This window comes from Oncorhynchus masou, chromosome 30, assembly GCF_036934945.1.
Source record: "Oncorhynchus masou masou isolate Uvic2021 chromosome 30, UVic_Omas_1.1, whole genome shotgun sequence".
NCBI lineage: Eukaryota > Metazoa > Chordata > Actinopteri > Salmoniformes > Salmonidae > Oncorhynchus > Oncorhynchus masou.
The window spans coordinates 56607912-56630422 of NC_088241.1; the positions used below are offsets into that span (position 1 = coordinate 56607912).

A 22511-nucleotide genomic window follows, 5' to 3' on the forward strand; every position below is an offset into this window, starting at 1 on the left:
TGTGTGTGTGTGTGTGTGTGTGCGTGTGCGTGTGCGTGTGCGTGTGCGTATGTGTGTGTGTGTGTGTGCGTGTGTGCGTGTGTGTGTGTGTGCGTGCGTGCGTGTGTGCGTCTCAGCCCTGTGAGTGTGTATGTGTGTGTGAGGATGGGTTCAACGCTGTGTAATGATGGGTTGGTGAAGGCAGTTGGAAAGGCTCCCTGGTTCCCCCTATCTCACAGTGGAATGCATTCGGGCCTTGACAATGGGGATCATAGATTCAACATTCAGGAAGCTGGATGCAAATGCACACATCTCACAGACTCCAGGTTTCTCTGGAGAAATAAACAGCAAAGAGCTGTGGGTTTGGGGTGAAAAGTGTGTGTGTGTCTCCCACCTACCTCCTCCAGAGAGTGGTACACCTCATAGTCATATTGGGATTCAGACCTCCTCTTGCGGGAAGAACGATGTCCCGTCTGCTTTTCAATTTCCTTCTGAAGGTTAGATATGTACACCCTGTGGCGAGAGGAGCGTCAGTGTGTTTTAGGGTCATGTTTTTTTTTTAAATACATTTTAGTCTTGATGATCTTCCTCTTATCATAACTTTGTTTATTCAACTAAGAAAACTAAGCTGAGAGACCAGTGACTTTGTCCTTGTGTGGAAAGACAGCGTGTCCTTGTGTGGAGAGACAGCTCGTCCTTGCGTGGAGATACAGCGCGTCTTTGCGTGGAGAGACAGCGCGTCCTTGCGTGGAGAGACAGCGCGTCCTGGCGTGGAGAGACAGCACGTCCTAGCATGGAGAGACACCGTGTCCTAGCGTGGAGAGACAGTGTGTCCTAGCGTAGAGAAACGGCGTGTCTTAGCGTGGGGAGACAGCGTGTCCTAGCGTGGAGAGACAGCATGTCCTAGCTTGGAGAGACAGCATGTCCTAGCGTGGAGAGACAGCGTGTCCTAGCGTGGAGAGACAGCGCGTCCTGGCGTGGAGAGACAGCACGTCCTAGCGTGGAGAGACAGCATGTCCTAGCATGGAGAGACAGCATGTCCTAGCGTGGAGAGACAGCGTGTCCTAGCGTGGAGAGACAGCATGTCCTAGCGTGGAGAGACAGCGTGTCCTAGCGTGGAGAGACAGCGTGTCCTAGCGTGGAGAGACAGCGTGTCCTAGCGTGGAGAGACAGCGTGTCCTAGCGTGGAGAGAGACGTGGAGAGACAGCGTGTCCTAGCGTGGAGAGACAGTGTGTCCTAGCGTGGAGAGACAGCGCGTCCTGGCGTGGAGACAGACGTGGAGAGACAGCGTGTCCTAGCGTGGAGAGACAGCGTGTCCTAGCGTGGAGAGACAGTGTGTCCTAGCGTGGAGAGACAGCGTGTCCTAGCATGGAGAGACAGCGTTCCCAGCATGGAGAGACGTGGAGAGACAGCATGTCCTAGCGGAGAGACAGCGTGTCCTAGCGTGGAGAGACAGCGTGGAGAGACAGCGTGTCCTAGCGTGGAGAGACAGCGTGTCCTAGCGTGGAGAGACAGCGTGTCCTAGCGTGGAGAGACAGCGTGTCCTAGCGTGGAGAGACAGTGTGTCCTAGCATGGAGAGACAGCGTGTCTAGCGTGGAGAGACAGCGTGTCCTAGCGTGGAGAGAGAGCGTGGAGAGACAGCGTGTCCTAGCGTGGAGAGACAGCGTGTCCTAGCGTGGAGAGACAGCGTGTCCTAGCGTGGAGAGACAGCGTGTCCTAGCGTGAGACAGACAGCGTGTAGCGTGGAGAGCGTGGAGACAGCGTGTCCTAGCGTGGAGAGACAGTGTGTCCTAGCGTGGAGAGACAGCGTGTCCTAGCGTGGAGACAGCGTGTCCTAGTGTGGAGAGACAGCACAGCAGACAGTGTGTCCTAGCGTAGAGAAACGGCGTGTCTTAGCGTGGGGAGACAGCGTGTCCTAGCGTGGAGAGACAGCGTGTCCTAGCGTGGAGAGACAGCACATGTCCTAGCGTGGAGAGACAGCGTGTCCTAGCGTGGAGAGACAGCATGTCCTGGAGAGACAGCAGTCCGTGGAGAGACAGCGTGTCCTAGCGTGGAGAGACAGCGTGTCTAGCGTGGAGAGACAGCGTGGAGCGTGAGAGACAGACAGCGTGTCCTAGCGTGGAGAGACAGCGTGTCCTAGCGTGGAGAGACAGCGTGTCCTAGCGTGGAGAGACACAGCGTGGAGAGACAGCGTGTCCTAGCGTGGAGAGACAGTGTGTCCTGTCCTAGCGTCCCGGCGTGGAGAGAGCATGGAGAGACAGTGTCCTAGCGTGGAGAGACAGCGTGTCCTAGCGTGGAGAGACAGCGTGTCCTAGCGTGGAGAGACAGCGTGTCCTAGCGTGGAGAGACAGCGTGTCCTAGCGTGGAGAGACAGCGTGTCCTAGCGTGGAGAGACACAGCATGGAGAGACAGCGTGTCTAGCGTAGCGTGGAGAGACAGCGTGTCCTAGCGTGGAGAGACAGCGTGTCCTAGCGTGGAGAGAGCAGCGTGTCCCTGGCGTGGGAGAGACAGCGTGTCCTAGCGTGGAGAGACAGCGTGTCCTAGCGTGGAGAGACAGCGTGTGTGGAGAGACAGCGTGTCCTAGCGTGGAGAGACAGCGCGAGCGTGGAGAGACACCGTGTCCTAGCGTGGAGAGACAGCGTGTCCTAGTGTGGAGAGACAGCGTGTCCTAGCGTGGAGAGACAGCGTGTCCGTGGAGAGACAGCATAGCATGGAGAGACAGCGTGTCCTAGCGTGGAGAGACACTTATTTGGTCAAAACTATTCTCATAACATCAGGAAAGGCTACATCTGTCATTGACATTCTTTGAGAAAACTTTTCTCTTCACAAATGAGATGAGAGTAGTTTTGTCATATTCTAGCTCAGCTAACATTGACCACAGGATGACAAATCAGAAAAATGTGGACATAAATCAAAGTGTTTGAATGCAAAACATTTTATGAATAACTACATACAATTGTATTTCCCAGCTAAGATGCGGGATTTTAGTCCCCTCTCATGTGAACCCATCACCCATAGCTTTTTTCATCTAATACAAATTATCCCCCAAACGCTCTCAGACTGTAAATACTGAAACCCATCACCCCACCATCCTCAGATCTCTATGGCTCCCCGCCCCATACTGAGGAAATATACATCTATGAATAGTCATAGCAAGGAGAGATGAGAGCGTGAGAGAGAAAGAGAGAGCAAGAGCAAGAAAGAGAGAGAACGAGCAAGAAAGAAAGAGAACGAGTAAGAGAGCGAGAGAGCGAGCAAGAGAGAGAGAGAGAGAGAGAGAAAGAGGAGCGAGTAAGAGAAAGAGAGAGCAAGAGAAGGAGCAAGAGGAGAGAGAGAGACAGAAAGAGGAGAGAGAAAGAGAGAACGAGAGAGCAAGAGAGAGAGAGCAAGAGAGAGAAAGAGAGGAGAGAGCCAGAGAGAGAGCCAGAGAGAGCCAGAGAGAAAGAGAGAGCCAGAGAGCAAGAGCCAGAGCCAGACAGAGTGCCAGAGAGAGAGAGAGAGAGAGAGAGCGAGAGCCAGAGAGAGATCCAGACAGAGAGAGCCAGACATAGAGCCAGAGAGAGAGAGAGAGACAGAGAGCGAGAGCCAGAGAGAGAGCCAGACAGAGAGCCAGAGAGAGAGAGAGAGCCAGAGAGAGATCCAGAGAGAGATCCAGAGAGAGAGCCAGAGAGAGAGAGAGAGAGAGAGCCAGAGAGAGATCCAGAGAGAGATCCATAGAGAGAGAGCCAGAGAGAGAGAGAGAGATCCAGAGAGAGAGAGCCAGAGAAAGGGTATGTTGGGTATGTACATAGTCAATGGTAGGCTTCGAGGGGACTCCTATGGTAGATACACCTATAGCTCATCTCTTGGCAGTAGTACTGTAGACTACTTTATCACTGACCTCAAGCTAGAGTCTCTCAGAGCGTTCACAGTCAGCCCTTGTCAGACCACAGCAAAACCACAGTCTACTTGAACAGAGCAATACTCAATCAGGAGGCATCAAAGCCAAAGGAACTGAGTAATATTAAGAAATGCTATAGATGGAAGGAATGCAGTTTGGAAACCTACCAAAAAACAATTAGGCAACAACAAATTCAATCCCTTTTAGACAATTTCCTGGGTAAAACGTTCCACTGTAATAGTGAAGGTGTAAACTTGGCAGTAAAAAATCTTAACAATATATTTGACCTCTCAGCTTCCCTATCAAATCTAAAAATCTCAAATAGAAAACCGAAGAAAATGAACAACAATGACAAATGGTTTGATGAAGAATGCAAAAATCTAAGAAAGAAATTGAGGAACCTTTCCAACCAAAAACATAGAAACATATAGTCTACGCCTTCACTATGGTGAATCACTAAAACAATACAGAAATACACTACGGAAAAAGAAGGAACAGCACATCAGAAATCAGCTCAATGTAATTGAAGAATCCACAGACTCTAACCACTTCTGGGAAAATTGGAAAACACTAAACAAACAACAACATGAAGAATTATCTATCCAAAATGGAGATGTATGGGTAAACCACTTATCCAATCTTTTTGGCTCTATAACAAAAAACAAACAGCAAAAACATATATATGATCAAATACAAATCTTAGAATCAACTATTAAAGACTACCAGAACCCACTGGATTCTCCAATTACCTGGAATGAGCTACAGGACAAAATAAAAACCCTCCAACCCAAAAAGGCCTGTGGTGTTGATGGTATCCTCAATGAAATTATAAAATATACAGACAAAAAAATTAAATTGGCTATACTAAAACTCTTTAACATCATCCTTAGCTCTGGCATCTTCCCCAATATTTGGATCCAACAACATTAACAGCAGACTCGTACATTTCCTCAATGAAAACAATGTACTGAGCAAATGTCAAATTTGCTTTTTTACCAAATTTCCGTACAACAGACCATGTATTCACCCTGCACACCCTAATTGACAACCAAACAAACCAAAACAAAGGCAAAGTCTTCTCATGCTTTTTTAATTTCAAACAAGCCTTCGACTCCATTTGGCATGAGGGTCTGCTATACAAATTGATGGAAAGTGGTGTTGGGGGTAAAACATACGACATTATAAAATCCATGTACACAAATAACAAGTGTGTGGTTAAAATGGGCAAAAGCAAATTTCTTCACACAGGGCCATGGGGTGAGACAGGGATACATCTTAAGCCCCACCCTCTTCAACATATATATCAACAAATTTTCACGGGCACTGGAAACGTCTGCAGCCCCCCTCCTCACCCTACTAGAATCTGAAGTCAAATGTCTACTATTTTCTGATGATCTGGTGCTTCTGTCACCAACCAAGGAGGGCCTACAGCAGCACCTAGATCTTCTGCACAGATTCGGTCAGACCTGGGCCTTGACAGTAACTCTCAGTAAGACCAAAATAATGGTGTTCCAAAAAAGGTCCAGTCGCCAGGACCACAAATACAAATTCTATCTGGACAACGTTGCCCTAGAGCACACAAAAAACTATATATACCTTGGCCTAAACATCAGCGCCACAGGTAACTTCCACAAAGCTGTGAATGATCTGAGAGACAAGGCAAGAAGGGCATTCTATGCCATCAAAAGGAACATACAATTCAACATACCAATTAGGATCTGGCTAAAAATACTTGAATCAGTCATAGAACCCATTGCCCTTTATGGTTGTGAGGTCTGGGGTCCGCTCACCAACCAAGACCTCACATAATGGGACAAACACCAAATTGAGACTCTGCATGCAGACTTCTGCATAAATATCCTAGGTGTACAACGTAGAACACCAAATAATATATGCAGGGCAGAATTAGGCCGATACCCACTAATTATCAAAACCCAGAAAAGAGACTTTAAATTCTACAACCACCTAAACCACCTATATATATATATACATAACATGACATTTGTAATGTCTTTATTGTTTTGAAACTTCTGTATGTGTTATGTTTACTGTTAAATTTTATTGTTTATTTCACTTTTGTATATTATCTACCTCACTTGCTTTGGCAATGTTAACACGTTTCCCATGCCAATAAAGCCCCTTGAATTGAATTGAATTGAAGGAGAGAGAGAGCCAGAGAGAGAGAGAGCTAGAGAGAGAGAGCCAGAGAGAGAGAGCAAGAGAGAGAGAGCCAGAGAGAGAGAGCCAGAGAGAGAGAGCCAGAGAGAGAGAGCCATAGAGAGAGAGCCAGAGAGAGAGAGCCAGAGAGAGAGAGCCATAGAGAGAGAGCCAGAGAGAGAGAGCCAGAGAGAGAGAGCCAGAGAGAGAGAGAGCGAGAGGAGTAAAAAGTCTTCCCTGAGGATAGGGATGACAATGGGAGTATTTCTGGCTGTGGCTTCTTTGATAAACTCCATCATTGTGATGATTGATGGGGAGAAAAGATGAAAGGGCTGCTTTTGAAAGCAAATAGGGTTGTAGTCCGTGTTTTTGTGTGTGTGTGTGTGTGTGTGTTTTGTGTGTGTGTGTGTGTGCATGTATGCTTTGAAAAGGCACCTCGCGACACCCTTTTTGGCGAACAGATGTTCCTCTTCCTGTGGGGGTGGATGGGTTAGCGACAGGGGGAGTGGTGAGGCAGGGGGGGCACCGGGCAATGAATGGCTCTGGTGTTATTATGGTCATTGTCTTTACTGTTCAGGGTGAAATATGGAGTAGTCTCAAAGCCCTTACTTAAAATCTATGTGTTCTTTCTGGAGGCGTGTCCGTAGCCCTCGTGTGTCGTTCCGTCTCACGTGCACGTCCACAGTGGCATTGTGTCGGATCAGAGAGGCACTGTTGGGCTGCCATAGGTCCACCTGAGAGGGAGAGATAGAGAGACAGAGAGAGAGAGACAGAGACCGAGACACAGAGAGAGAGTTAGTTAGTTATAGGGATCTACGGACACACACAGACATGGTGACACGGTGAGACACTTCTGCACCACCCAAACAACCTTGCTCCCCTTCCTGAACCCACAGTTCCTCCTGCTAACAAACCCAGGGCTTCTGGGGAGATGGACAATATCAAAGCTTTAACATTCAAGGCTGTTCTCCACGGCACACTATGACCTGGAGTGTAGATCAATGCTATGGGCTACGGATTGACGAGCAGGTCAAGGGAATGAGGGAATTCGGATGATGACACGCACACGCACACGCACACGCACACGCACACGCACACACACACACACACACACACACACACACACACACACAATTAACAGCCCAGTCAAGCCATCCCTCTGCCTTCTACATCCCACACCCTGCTGTTTGACCCCAGGTTAGCAGCCAGCAAAGCCTCTCCTTTCAGTTCCTGCCAAGAGATAGCACCGCTATAACCTACACACCGCTATAACCTACACAGCTGGTATAACCTACACATTAGCCAGCTATTAGCAGCAAAATAAACACAGATATGTCGACTCTGGACTAGCCATTGATGCTCTCCAAAACCAAGGTTTAACATAAAGATAATAACCAACCACGCTCTAAAATAAAACTTTTTGGGAGCATGAATCAGCGATTCAGTGATCTACTTTGACGGGAACTGAGCGTTTCATAGCTCCAGCTGGCTCCGGTTTCAGCACGGGAGTAGAATCATACAGACTGGCACAAATGCCTATTAAGAGATCATTAATTTAATAGTTAACAGAAAGCCATGCACCCCCTTTGAAATAAACTTCAAGCTACAAGGGGTAAAAAAAAACGTTCCACATGAGAATGGTATGGGGTCCCTCAGCTTTTCTCTGCTACTCCAAGCCAACATAAATGGATCAGGTTGCAATTTATATGCTGCATTTCCAAATGAGCAAAAGCACTATTGTTACTGTAAATGTTTCCACATCTCCATCTCTTTGTTGGTCTCACAAATCAAACAGCACATGCCCAAGCATCACTTGTGTATCACTACCAGATAACATGGTTCACTCTACGAAGCCCTCCTATGATCCAAGTTATGGTTTTCAATAATTGTTTACAGTAAAGGCTCTTATAGATGCATTCCTTGGCTTTATTAGGAAATATAATCCCAGTGGATTAGATCCTTTATCACTTGATTGTTTACATGATTTTATTTGAGGTTGTAGGATACCTTTAAACTGAGGTAGTTTTGTTATAGTTTATGGCAATCCTGACAAGGAGTAAAGGAAGGTAGTGGGCCTGCTGCAGGCGTCAGTTCAGTTCTGAGACATACTGTAGACGTTTTTGGCTCCTACAAAAGGCAGCTAAGGTGAAATTCATTTGGAGTGTTTATGAATCAGGAGAAGCTAGACGAATCTATCATTTGACACTAGACAGACCTATCATAAGAGGTAGCACTTGACAGTCTCAGTATCAACAATTCAAAATACGGATGGGAACATCTTTACTTATATCACAATTTCCAGCACAACATATTCAGTATTTTTGTGGACAGGCATCCATTTATGAGAATCAACAATTAAATATCGTGACACTCAAGGGCCTACTCTCTCTGTTTGGCTTCAGTCTCTCTGTGAAGGTAAAGGTGAGGAGGGTGACTTTGGCACAGAGGACGTCGCGGCGCAACGCGGATAAACTAAGAAAAACATGTCTCAACAGCAGCTGTCCAAACAGTAGCCGCCATCTCCAAGGTCTTCAGGCCCACTATCCCTCCTTAGACACAGACTCAGGCCAGACCAAGACAAACATGGGGGGTCCACCAAACAATATCTGGTTATTTAGCCATCAGAACAAAAAAATCATGGCTTTATGGGTCAGTTGACCTTTCCCCCTATCTGTCCCTTGTTTCTTTGAGCTAGTATTTCTGGTTGTCAGGACAGTTCAGCCCAAACCTGAACCCTAACACAGATGTAGGATCTTAATTTGAGCCAGTTTGCTACACTTCTAATCCTGCAGCAACAGGAAATGTCAATTATAATGTTGATTATAATTAATGGACATTATTGTAGGGGTTGATACATTCAAAATAATTTTTAAACCTCAAATACAATAAACGTTTAAAATGTCCTGCATGACATTTCTCCTGAAAAGGGGTGATCAAATTAAGATCCTACATCTGTAGCTATCTGAACCTGGCTAAGGATAACTATAACAGCCCAAACAGTTCCCAGCACACCCCAAACATATCTAAAACACTACCAAATAGGCCCTAGCAGTGAAATACGACACCCAACACAGTTCATAACAGCCAAAGCCAAACCAACTATCCCACCACTGACAAACACTGCCCACCACTGACAAACACTGCTCAACATATCCCACCTCTGACAAACACTGCTCAACATATCCCACCCTGAAAAACACTGCTCAACATATCCCACCACTGACAAACACTGCTCAACATATCCCACCACTGACAAACACTGCTCAACATATCCCATCCCACCTCTGACAAACACTGCTCAACATATCCCACCACTGACAAACACTGCTCAACATATCCCACCACTGACAAACACTGCTCAACATATCCCACCGCTGACAAACACTGCTCAACATATCCCACCTCTGACAAACACTGCTCAACATATCCCACCGCTGACAAACACTGCTCAACATATCCGCTGACAAACACTGCTCAACATATCCCACCACTGACAAACACTGCTCAACATATCCCACCACTGACAAACACTGCTCAACATATCCCACCACTGACAAACACTCAACATATCCCACCTCTGACAAACACTGCTCAACATATCCCACCACTGACAAACACTGCTCAACATATCCCACCTCTGACAAACACTGCTCAACATATCCCGCTGACAAACACTGCTCAACATATCCCACCTCTGCTCAAAACATTCTGAAGCAGGACGGCTGCATCCACGGGCAAACGTGAATTTATCAATTCGACTCAGTTTTCATATATTAACCTTGACCACCCAGTCAGGTTCCAGGCCTATTTTCATACTTCACTAATTACATCACTACCACTGCTGGGGGTTTATCTTCAAGGGAAGGAAAGAGTAGGAAGGTCGCCGGTGTTCCTGGCATTGCTGTGTAATTGTTCCCAAATGGTATTGGGAATGTCACAGGCCACAGCAGACACTTTCTCGCCTTCTCCGATGAGCCTGAAGGTTTTTCCAACTGCAAAGGTCAATGAACCAGATGTCTTTCTGACTGCACCGTGAACTGCCTCATTTACCTCTCTGTAAAATTAGCCAGAAGAAGAATGTACATTAACTGCAGTATGATTACTATGGTTCTATGTTGATGGTTTTATCGTGGCCGATTTTACCTTACCTCTACTAAGCTATATAGAATTGTTTTAAGAAGGTCATACCAAGGATAATTTAGCTATTTGATTTTGCATTTTATGATCACGTGATTTTTTTTTTAATGAACAGATATTTTTGTCCTTACTGCCATTAGCCCATAGAAAACGCATTGAATAACAGATTCACTACATGGAACAACAGATAGTCCACAAAAAATATAAAAAGGAAGATTGTTCTGAAGTGTCCCTCCTATTATTGGGTATGACGCTACAAGCTTGTTACACCTGTATTTGGGGAGTTTCTCCCATTCTTCTTTGATGATCCTCTCAAGCTCTGTCAGGTTGAATGGGGAGGGTTGCTGCACAGCTATTTTCAGGTCTCTCCAGAGATGTTCGATCGGATTCTAGTACGGGCTCTGGCTGGGCCACACAAGGACATTCAGAGACTTGTTCTTAAAGCCACTCCTGCGTTTTCTTGGCTGTGTGCTTAGGGTCGTTGTCCTGTTGGAAGGTGAACCGTCAGGTCCTGAGTGCTCTGGAGCAGGTTTTCATCAAGGATCTCTCTGTACTTTGCTCCGTTCATCTTTCCCTCGATCCTGAATAGTCTCCCAGTCCCTGCCGCTGAAAAACATCCCCACAGCATGATGCTGCCACCACCATGCTTCACCATAAGGATGAAGCCAGGTTTCCTCCAGACGTGACGCTTGGCATTCAGGCCAAAGAGTTCAATCTTGTTTTCATCAGTCCAGAGAATCTTGTTTCTCATGGTCTGAGAGTCTTTGGGTGCCTTTTGGCAAACTCCAAGCAGGCTGTCATGTGCCTTTTACTGAGGAGTGGCTTCCGTGGCCTGGTGGGTGTACAAGAGCAAAACAACTGACATGTACATGAGAGTCACACCTTTGCACAGAGGGGTTATATCAGTGTGTGGCCCAAACGGTTTGACGCTACAGACAGAAGTACCAACTTCAGACGAGTCTCCTGACACCATCGTGTTCATCTTTCCATAGAGGGGTCATAGTAGTTTGTAGACCAAACCATTCGGACGCGACAGACAATTTTGTGAGAAGACTGATTTTTTTCATGGGATGTTTCAGATGGGGTCTCATGGTCTGACAAACACCGCTTTAGCTCTGTCACCTTTCACCGCAGATGGGACGTCTCATGGTCTGACAAACACCGCTTTAGCTCTGTCACCTTTCACCGCAGATGGGACGTCTCATGGTCTGACAAACACCGCTTTAGCTCTGTCACCTTTCACCGCAGATGGGACGTCTCATGGTCTGACAAACACCGCTTTAGCTCTGTCACCTTTCACCGCAGATGGGACGTCTCATGGTCTGACAAACACCGCTTTAGCTCTGTCACCTTTCACCGCAGATGGGACGTCTCATGGTCTGACAAACACCGCTTTTAGCTCTGTCACCTTTCACCGCAGATGGGACGTCTCATGGTCTGACAAACACCGCTTTAGCTCTGTCACCTTTCACCGCAGATGGGAGTCTCATGGTCTGACAAACACCGCTTTTAGCTCTGTCACCTTTCACCGCAGATGGGACATCTCATGGTCTGACAAACACCGCAGCTCTGTCACCTTTCATGCAGATGTGAAAGTGTGACGTAGGCAGATGCGAAAGTGTGACGTAGGCAGATGCGAAAGTGTGACGTAGGCAGATGCGAAAGTGTGACGTAGGCACAGATCTTATCTGTCGGAAAGATATCAGTTTGTCTCTGTGAATGGTTTGTCCTCTGACAAATCAACTGTAAATTTTGGTGTTCCTCAAGGTTCCATTTTAGGACCACTATTGTTTTCACTATATATTTTACCTCTTGGGGATGTTATTCGAAAACATAATGTTAACTTTCACTGCTATACGGATGACACACAGCTGTACATTTCAATGAAACATGGTGAAGCCCCAAAATTGCCCTTGCTAGAAGCATGTGTTTCAGACATAAGGAAGTGGATGGCTGCAAACTTTCTACTTTTAAACTCGGACAAAACAGAGATGCTTGTTCTAGGTCCCAAGAAACAAAGAGATCTTCTGTTGAATCTGACCATTAATCTTAATGGTTGTACAGTCGTCTCAAATAAAACTGTGAAGGACCTCGGCGTTACTCTGGACCCTGATCTCTCTTTTGAAAAACATATCAAGACCATTTCAAGGACAGCTTTTTTCCATCTACGTAACATTGCAAAAATCAGAAACTTTCTGTCCAAAAATTGTGCAGAAAAATTAATCAATGCTTTTGTCACTTCTAGGTTAGACTACTGCAATGCTCTACTTTCCGGCTACCCGGATAAAGCACTAAATAAACTTCAGTTAGTGCTAAATACGGCTGCTAGAATCCTGACTAGAACCAATAAAATGTATCATATTACTCCAGTGCTAGCCTCCCTACACTGGCTTCCTGTCAAAGCAAGGGCTGATTTCAAGGTTTTACTGCTAACCTACAAAGCATTACATGGGCTTGCTCCTACCTATCTCTCTGATTTGGTCCTGCCGTACATACCTACACGTACGCTACGGTCACAAGACGCAGGCCTCCTAATTGTCCCTAGAATTTCTAAGCAAACAGCTGGAGGCAGGGCTTTCTCCTATAGAGCTCTATTTTTATGGAATGGTCTGCCTACCCATGTCAGAGACGCAAACTCGGTCTCAACCTTTAAGTCTTTACTGAAGACTCATCTCTTCAGTGGGTCATATGATTGAGTGTAGTCTGGCCCAGGAGTGGGAAGGTGACCGGAAAGGCTCTGGAGCAACGAACCGCCCTTGCTGTCTCTGCCTGGCCGGTACCCCTCTTTCCACTGGGATTCTCTGCCTCTAACCCTATTACAGGGGCTGAGTCACTGGCTTACTGGGGCTCTCTCATGACGTTCCTGGAAGGGGTGCGTCACCTGAGTGGGTTGATTCACTGATGTGGTCATCCTGTCTGGGTTGGCGCCCCCCTTGGGTTTGTGTGTGCGTGAGAGAGAGAGAGAGAGAGAGAGAGAGAGAGAGAGAGAGAGACTATTGAACACAAGACATCATTACCTTGATGTTTCCCAGGAGTTTCTTCAGCACCTGAACCTCATCTTTGTTGCTGTTATCCTGAAGACTTGATCCCTGAAGAAGCAGAGGGAAGCAGTTAAGTTATCCTGAAGACTTGATCCCTGAAGAAGCAGAGGGAAGCTGGGAGTTATCCTGAAGACTTGATCACTGAAGAAGCAGAGGGAAGCAGTTAAGTTATCCTGAAGACTTGATCCCTGAAGAAGCAGAGGGAAGCTGTTAAGTTATCCTGAAGACTTGATCACTGAAGAAGAAGAGGGAAGCAGGTAAGTTATCCTGAAGACTTGATCCCTGAAGAAGCAGAGGGAAGCAGTTAAGTTATCCTGAAGACTTGATCCACTGAAGAAGAAGAGGAAGAGGTAAGTTAGAAGATCCCTGAAGAAGCAGAGGGAAGCAGTTAAGTTATCCTGAAGACTTGATCACTGAAGAAGCAGAGGGAAGCAGTTAAGTTATCCTGAAGACTTGATCACTGAAGAAGCAGAGGGAAGCAGTTAAGTTATCCTGAAGACTTGATCACTGAAGAAGCAGAGGGAAGCAGTTAAGTTAAGTAACATGTTCTATATGCTGCTTCTACTGTAAAGGGAGTTACTATACTGAAAACAAATATAAACACAACATGTAAAGTATTGGTCCCATGTTTCATAAGATGAAATAAAATATCCCAGAAATGTTCCATACTCACAAAAAGCTTGTTTCTCTAAAATGTTGTGCACCAACGTACTTACATCCCTGTTAGTAAGCATTTCTCCTTTGCCAAGATAATCCATCCACTTGACAGGTGTGGCATATCAAGAAGCTGATTAAACAGCATGATCATTACACAGGTGCACCTTGTGCTGGGGACAATAAATGGCCACTATTAAATGTGCAGTTTTGTCACACAACACAATGCCACAGATGCTCAACTCTTTTGCCGCCAGTTGTTCTTGTGTATCATACAATGCATCCATCTGGCAGAGGAAGACACATTTATAACTAGAGTACAGAGGCCTGCCGTCGTCCTGCATTAGTTGGAACCCACAGTTCGATTCCATATAGCATTTGTTTTTTATCAGTATAGCCACGCAGCACACTGAACATCTCCTATGCTGTTTCATGCTCGGGAATCGTGAGACAGAAATACATGTTCTTGTGAATAGAATTCCCCGACATGCATAGCGAACAAAAGTCAATTCATGGGCATCTCGGACCTCACAGCTAACGTCCAATTGGAGAACATTAGTTGGGGAGTTTTTTAATCATTCAGAGCATAAAGTCTTTATTTAACAGTGTTATCTGACAAAGATATTGATGTGAGTTTCTGTGCCTCTGCCTCCTCACATGTTGTTTTCACCATATCAATTGCATCCGTTAATATCAAAGTCTCTGCAATAGTGTGTTGTTTCATAGCGTAACAGGCCTAGCATTCACCATGGGAATTACAGTGTCGACATTGTTAATGTTGTAAATGACTATTGTAGCTGGAAATGGATGATATTTTATGGAATATCTACATAGGTGTACAGAGGCCCATTATCAGCAACCATCACTCCTGTGTTCCAATGGCACGTTGTGTTAGCTAATCCAAGTTTATCATTTTAAAAGGCTAATTGATCATTAGAAAACCCTTTTGCAATTAGGTTAGCACAGCTGAAAACTGTAGTGATCATTAAAGAAGCAATAAAACTGGCCTTCCTTAGACTAGTTGAGTATCTGGAGCATCAGCATTCGTGGGTTCGATTACAGGCTCAAAATGGAAAGAAACAAAGGACTTTCTTCTGAAACTCTTCAGTCTATTCTTGTCTGAGAAATGAAGGCTATTTCATGTGAGAAAATGCCAAGAAACTGAAGATTTCATACAACGCTGTGTACTACTCCCTTTACAGAACAGCGCAAACTGGCCCTAACCAGAATAGAAAGAAGACTGGGAGGCCCCGGTGCACAACTGAGCAAGAGGACAAGTACATTAGAATGTCTAGTTTGAGAAACAAACGCTTCACAAGTCCTCAGCTGGCAGCTTCATTAAATAGTACCTGCAAAAGGCGACTCCGGGATGCTGGCCTTCTAGGCAGAGTTGGAAATAAAAAGCCATATCTCAGACTGGCCAATAAAAAGAAAAGATTAAGATGGGCAAAATAACACAGACACTAGACAGAGGAAGATTGGAAGAAAAAAGTTACGGATAGACAAATCTAAGTTTGAGGTGTTTGGATCACAAAAAATAACATTCATGAGAAGCAGAAAAATGAAAAGATGCGGTCAAGCATGGTGGAGGCAATGTGATGGGCTGGGGGTGCTTTGGTGGTGGTACAGTTGGAGATTTGTACAGGGTAAAAGGTATCTTGAAGACGGAAGGCTATCACTCCATTTTGCAAAGCCATGCCATACCCTGTGGATGGAGCTTAATTGGAGCCAATTTCCTCCTACAACAGGACAATGTCCCAAAACACAGCTCCAAACTATGTAAGAACTATTTAGGGAAGAAGCAGTCAGCTGGTATTCTGTCTATAATGGAGTGGCCAGCACAGTCACCGGATCTCAACCCTATTGAGCTGTTGTGGGAGCAGCTTGACCGTATGGTTCGTAAGAAGTGCCCACCAAGCCAATCCAACTTGTGGGAGGTGCTTCAGGAAGCATGGGGTGGAATCTCTTCAGATTACCTCAACAAATTGACAACTAGAATGGCAAAGGTGTGCAAGGCTGTAATTGCTACAAATGGAGGATTCTTTGACGATAGAAAAGTTTGAAGGACGCAATTATTATTTCAATAAAAAAATCACTATTTATAACCTTGTCAATGTCTTGACTATATTTCCTATTCCTTTTGTAACTCATTTCATTTATGTTTTCATGGAAAACAAGGATATTTCTAAGTGACCCCAAACTTTTGAATGGTAGTGTATATTTATTTCTTTAGGATTTGGGAAATTCTCCCGCGACCCCACTTTCATATCAGGCGACCCCACATGGGGTACCAATCCCTAGTTTGGGAACCACTGTACTACACAGTACAGTATGATAGCGTCACTCCTATCGTTCTCCTTTCCATTTCTAAAGAGATTGAACAGGATCTTAAGCACTTACAAATTCGTAACATAGTGTACAAATTTCAGGATTTGATTTATTTATTTGTATTTATCTTTTTTTTCAGCACAGAACATATCACAAGAAAGTGGTGACGTTGTGAACAATTGTGCAACATTTTCGGGGACCGGTTTGGGCTCCTGAGGGTTACTTTCAAAACTACTGTCTGAAATTATACAAAATCTTTATAAGGCATATTTAATTCCCTAGTGACGTGAGAGGATCTTTGTGTGGCTGAAGACTCCCTAGAGTAGGTGGAGGGTGTGGTACTGGAGCTACTAACTACCTCATAAGGCCCACCTATCTGTGTCTGTAAGTCATCTGTCCCCTATACAAACCACAGTCAGGATGAAAGAGTTTCATGAATTCAGTCAGATTATAAATTACTTTACTAAGAGCACATCACTCTATGACATTTCTCAGCCATAGTGTCAGAGTTAATGCATTCTCCCTTTTTACACGACTGGAGAATGACGCTTAATTGCGAGAGAAAGGGTTAAGGGAAGGGCTGGGTCCTGTTTTAGTGTAAGATCTGGGATAGATGACAGGGTCATACCAGTGCCAAACAATTTGGCTGACAGATCATTATAGGATCGTGTTACAGCATCTTGTGTTCCACACACAGGTGATGTGATGGGACAGAGATTTGTTTTTACAACACAGATTCAATTGAGACATTTGAGAATCAGGGGTCTTAAATAACATGAATGTACATTAAGATCCAAGCATTAAACTAAAGACATACCACACACATATACATCATTTGAAAACATCTAAATGTAGACAAGGTGAACATAACATAACCTTTACATACCTGGTGAGATTTCAGGAAAATAAAGAATGCCAGTAGTAGGCCTTAGCTGTGATTCACAACTCTGATGAGAAAATATAAAACCAAACATATTGTTTAGCCTACTACTGTATATCATTGTATTGAATTTCCCTTTGAACTTTGTTCATTGGTAGCACTGGTTAGGAGCCCCAATGAACAGCATGAATGAGGACAGAGTTAAGGAGCTACGGTACCAGTATGTACAGGTAAAACATATATCTATGTAACTACTTTACAGCAACATTTTATAGTGATACATAGTACAGTGAGCATAAACTGCACACATTTCCATTGCTGTGGAAGGAACATGCAATATAAGTACATTTTATGTCACTCTTCCTTACCAAAACAAATTCAACTGTGTGTTCTGGGATATAGCGTATAATGGAGTTGGAATCAAGTGAACCCTCTCACAACTTTGTATACGTGGATGAGGCTGGCTTCAACCTGACCAAATGCAGAAGGTGGGGTCAGAATATCATCGGTCACAGAGCTACTGTGGATTTGCCAGGCCAACGGGGAGGAAATATCACCATGTGTGCTGCTATTTTGGAGCATGGTGTCCTAACCCATATCCCCCTTATAGGGCCATACAACACCCAGCATCTACTCAACTTTTTAGAGACTCTCTACAGGGCTCTCATCCCTGAGGATGAGAGGGGTCTGTTTAGAGAGGATTTGCCAAAGTATGTGGTCATTTGTGATAATGTGAGTTTCCATCGATCAAACATCATAAGGCAATGGTTTGTGACCCACCCGAGGATGCTCATAGAATTCCTCCCACCTTATTCACCATTCCTTAACCCAATTGAGGAGTTATTTTCAGCATGGAGGTGGAAGGTGTACGATCGTCAGCCACACACACAGATGACCCTGCTGGCTGCAATGGATGCAGCATGTGAGGACATCACAGTAGACGCCTGCAGAGGATGGATAAGGCATTCCAAAAGATTCTTTCCACGTTGCATTGGAAGGGAAAATATGCTGTGTGATGTGGATGAGAATATGTGGGCCGACAGACAGGAACGTCTGGATGTTTAGAGACAGCACAACAGTGATGCGGGCAAAGTTGTGCCTTAGGGGTGGTTTCCTGTGTTTCTTTCTAATTTAGTTGTTTTCCCTTCGTGCCCCTTGGGTTGTCCAGTCTCTTTCAATCAATAACCCACATACAGTAATATGTAAATAGTACTGTTGAAATTGATATATGCCATAGAAGTGCAGCCTTGTGCATTTTCAATACAGTAACTGTCATCCAAACTGTAGCCTAAGTTTACATCAGGTAATACTGTCAAAGTACACAGTTACATTGACAACATGCCTAAACATTTTGACGACCTTGTTCGTGAACAATGACTCAATGACTTATCATTCTGATGACACTGACATGATCATTGGCATGAATATTTACTTTTGAGAGATGTACTAAGGATTTTTAGTGACTGACTAGCTGTAGAAACATATCTATTGTATATTGCAGTTTGTACAAATTGTTCTGAGAAATGCACTTATTATTTTGCACATGTCAGGGATGATGTGAAAAATGCACCAAAGCGACTGAGAAAAACTGTAAATAACTGAATAAAGTTTTTTGTTATCAAACAAACAGTTAGCAGCCAGCAAGTAGTCTTAGTGTAGAGTTAAAGACATGGTTAATGGAATTATAATTTCAGAAATCATGCAAATCCACAATAGAAATTTAAAAAATGTAGATCAGGTGATAAGAGTCATAATGTCTGAACGGTTTGGGCTATAGACAAGCAATTTGGGCTAGAGACAAGTGGTTTGGGCTACAGACAAGTGGTTTGGGATAGAGACAAGTGGTTTGGGCTACAGACAAGTGGTTTGGGATAGAGACAAGTGGTTTGGGCTACAGACAAGCAGTTTGGGCTAGAGACAATTGGTTTGGGCTACAGACAAGCGGTTTGGGATAGAGACAAGTGGTTTGGGATAGAGACAAGTGGTTTGGGCTACAGCAAGCGGTTTGCTGAAGTTGGAGACTTTTATCTCCCTCACCAACTTCAAACATCTGCTATCTGAGCAGCTAACCGATCGCTGCAACTGTACATAGTCTATCGGTAAATAGCCCACCCAATTTTACCTACCTCATCCCCATACTGTTCATATTTATTTACTTTTCTGCTCTTTTGCACACCAATATCTCTACCTGTACATGACCATCTGATCAGTTATCACTCCAGTGTTAATCTCCTAAATTGTAATTATTTGCCTACCTCCTCATGCCTTTTGCACACAATGTATATAGACTATCTTTATTTTCTACTGTGTTATTGACTTGTTAATTGTTTACTCCATGTGTAACTCTGTGTTGTCTGTTTACACTGCTATGCTTTATCTTGGTTAGGACGCAGTTGCAAATGAGAACTTGTTCTCAACTAGCCTACCTGGTTAAATAAAGGTGAAAAAAAAAACAAAAAACAAAACAAATTGGGATACAGACAAGTGGTTTGGGCTACAGACAAGTGGTTTGGGCTACAGACAAGTGGTTTGGGCTACAGACAAGTGGTTTGGGATAGAGACAAGTGGTTTGGGCTACAGACAAGTGGTTTGGGCTACAGACAAGTGGTTTGGGATAGAGACAAGTGGTTTGGGCTACAGACAAGCGGTTTGGGCTAGAGACAAGTGGTTTGGGCTACAGACAAGCACAGAGACAAGTGGTTTGGGCAGATAGAGAGAAGTGGTTTGGGATAGAGACAAGAGACAAGTGGTTTGGGATAGAGACAATTGGTTTGGGCTACAGACAAGTGTTTTGGGATAGAGACAAGTGGTTTGGGCTACAGACAAGTGTTTTGGGATAGAGACACGTGGTTTGGGCTACAGACAAGTGGTTTGGGATAGAGACAAGTGGTTTGAGCTACAGACAAGCGGTTTGGTATAGAGACAAGTGGTTTGGGCCAGAGACAAGCAGTTTGATAGAAACCAGCGATTTGGGTTAGAGACAATTGGTTTGGGCTAGAGACAAGTGGTTTGACTAGAGATAGAGACAAGTGGTTTGGGCTAGAGACAAGTGGTTTGGGCTACAGACAAGCGGTTTGGGCTAGAGACAAGTGGTTTGGGCTACAGACAAGCAGTTTGGGCTAGAGACAAGTGGTTTGGGCTACAGAGCGGTTTCAGATAGAGAAGTGGTTTTGGGATAGAGACAAGTGGTTTGGGCTACAGACAAGTGGTTTGGGATAGAGACAATTGGTTTGGGCTACAGACAAGTGTTTTGGGATGACAAGTGGTTTGGGCTACAGACAAGTGTTTTGGGATAGAGACACGTGGTTTTTGGTTTGGGATAGAGACAAGTGGTTTGAGCTACAGACAAGCGGTTTGGTATAGAGACAAGTGGTTTGGGCCAGAGACAAGCAGTTTGGGATAGAAACCAGCGATTTGGGTTAGAGACAATTGGTTTGGGCTAGAGACAAGTGGTTTGGACTAGAGACAAGTGGTTTGGGAGACAAGTGGTTTGGGCTAGAGACAAGTGGTTTGCTAGAGACAAGCTAGAGACAAGTGGTTTGGGCTAGAGACAAGTGGTTTGGGCTAGAGACAAGTGGTTTGGGCTAGAGACAAGTGGTTTGGGCTAGAGACTAGAGACAAGTGGTTTGGACTAGAGACAATTGTAAAGGGGTGAAGCATGACGGTTTAGGGGCTGGGCTATATAGTAGGCCCTGCTCACAGTTGGTACAGTGAAGCCTAATCAGACTTGCCCGTGTGCATCATGCTTCTCACAGGTGAGGTGCAAAGGGAAGTGAGCACTGGGGCTACCAGACTTTCCAGGTAAGAAAGGGTTTACAGAGCGGCAAATGAAGTGGGTTTTTATATATTTCAAATTGGCCTGCTATTGGTCAAATTTTTTATACTAATTTACCAATCACATCATGTTTTGTTTTGTATTCCTATTTTGATTGGTCCCTGAACCCATAAAGACAATGTAGAAATATATAAAACCCTTCTTAACTTTCCCATCTGTTAGACCTAAAGTCTGAGGCAAAGAGCCTAAAGCCTATAAAACTATAGGTTTGAAAACTGTGGCTGAGAGCTGAAACACATACTTTTTTTAACAAAGAAGAAGCACCTTCATCAACTTCCAATCCACTGTCCTCCAAGAGTTCCTGAATGTTCTGTTTACTCTCACGGGTGAGGTGAAATTATACAATGTAGTCTAGCCTATTGACTTTGCACACACCGGACAATACAAATATATCAACTTTGCTCCCAAAGGCACATATCATTTTCCCATTCAGTGTAGCTTATTATCTGGGTGAATATTTCTCTAGGCGCAATGGTGCTAAATCTAAATTCCAGGTCAGACAGCAAAATAGCTAGGAGGATGTACAACCAATAGGGTCGCAATTTAGAGCCCTGACCCTGACTATGAAACACATCGGTGAAAATAACCTAAAAATCCATACCACATTCTTAGATTCAGTAGCAAACAATGCCATTCTTATGAATGTTTGAAGCCCTAGCAATTCCTTTCAGGTGTAAACATGGGAAACAGATGAATGAAAAACACTTCATCTGATTCTGATGTTCCATTGGGGCGAGCAGTCAATTCTTATTCTCATCTGTCTAACACTGCGTCTGAATCTCCTGTCTTCATAGGATATAAAGGCAATCCCTAGACACACTGAGAATGTATCTACACTAACGACACCGTCATAATGACAACAACATCATAAGAAGGAAAGCAGTCTGCTAGTCCCACATCTATCCCTTGTGTTTGACGAACTGAAACCATATCAACCACCTAAGCTTTCATGGATTGGCTTTCATATTTATCCACACAGTAAATCAAGTCAGAGACCAGATTCATACTGTACTGTAAAGCTTTGCATAGGAATCCATTTCCCGTCCGGTTTAAATTACATTTGAAATGAAACTATTAACTGTATGGATGTATGAGTGTGGTATTTCAACTAAACGGAAACAACTGTTCCCTATAAACTCTTAATGAAGGCGTGTCACAAATGGGACTTGGCATAGTTCAGTACCTGTCACAGACAGCTCTCGTTAGGCTATATCCAAGCTCTTGGAATCAATGTTTACATTCCTGTGGGAACTCATAATATGAACTTTGTAACCGTATAGCTTCCGTCCCTCTCCTCGCCCCTACCTGGACTCAAACCAGGGACCCTCTGAACACATAGACAACAGCCACCCTCGAAGCATCGTTAACCATCGCGCCACAAAAGCCATTGCCCTTGCAGAGCAAGAGGAAAAACTACTTCAAGGTCTCAGAGCTAGTGAAGTCACCGATTGAAATGCTATAAGCGCGCACCACTGCTAACTAGCTAGCCATTTCACATCGGTTACACTCACTCCCTATAGCTCTCTCTTTCTCTCTATTTCTCTTCCTCACTCCTTATAGCTCTCTCTCACTCTCTCTCTCTCTCTCTCTCTCTCTATTTCTCTTCCACACTCCCTAT

At 44.5% G+C, this 22511-nt stretch overlaps 1 protein-coding gene across 1 annotated transcript in view; it reads right to left on the reverse strand.

The window, feature by feature from the left end:
- The window catches only part of LOC135522850 (carboxypeptidase A6-like), a 58917-nt gene that overhangs the window by 20295 nt on the left and 16111 nt on the right, over window positions 1-22511 (reverse strand). The window contains exons 2-5 of the mRNA XM_064949485.1: window positions 13452-13478; window positions 13173-13221; window positions 6628-6752; window positions 378-492 (exon numbers count right to left, since the gene is read on the reverse strand). Coding sequence (XP_064805557.1) covers window positions 378-492; window positions 6628-6752; window positions 13173-13221; window positions 13452-13478 — 316 coding nt within the window. The remainder of the gene's footprint in view (window positions 1-377; window positions 493-6627; window positions 6753-13172; window positions 13222-13451; window positions 13479-22511) is intronic.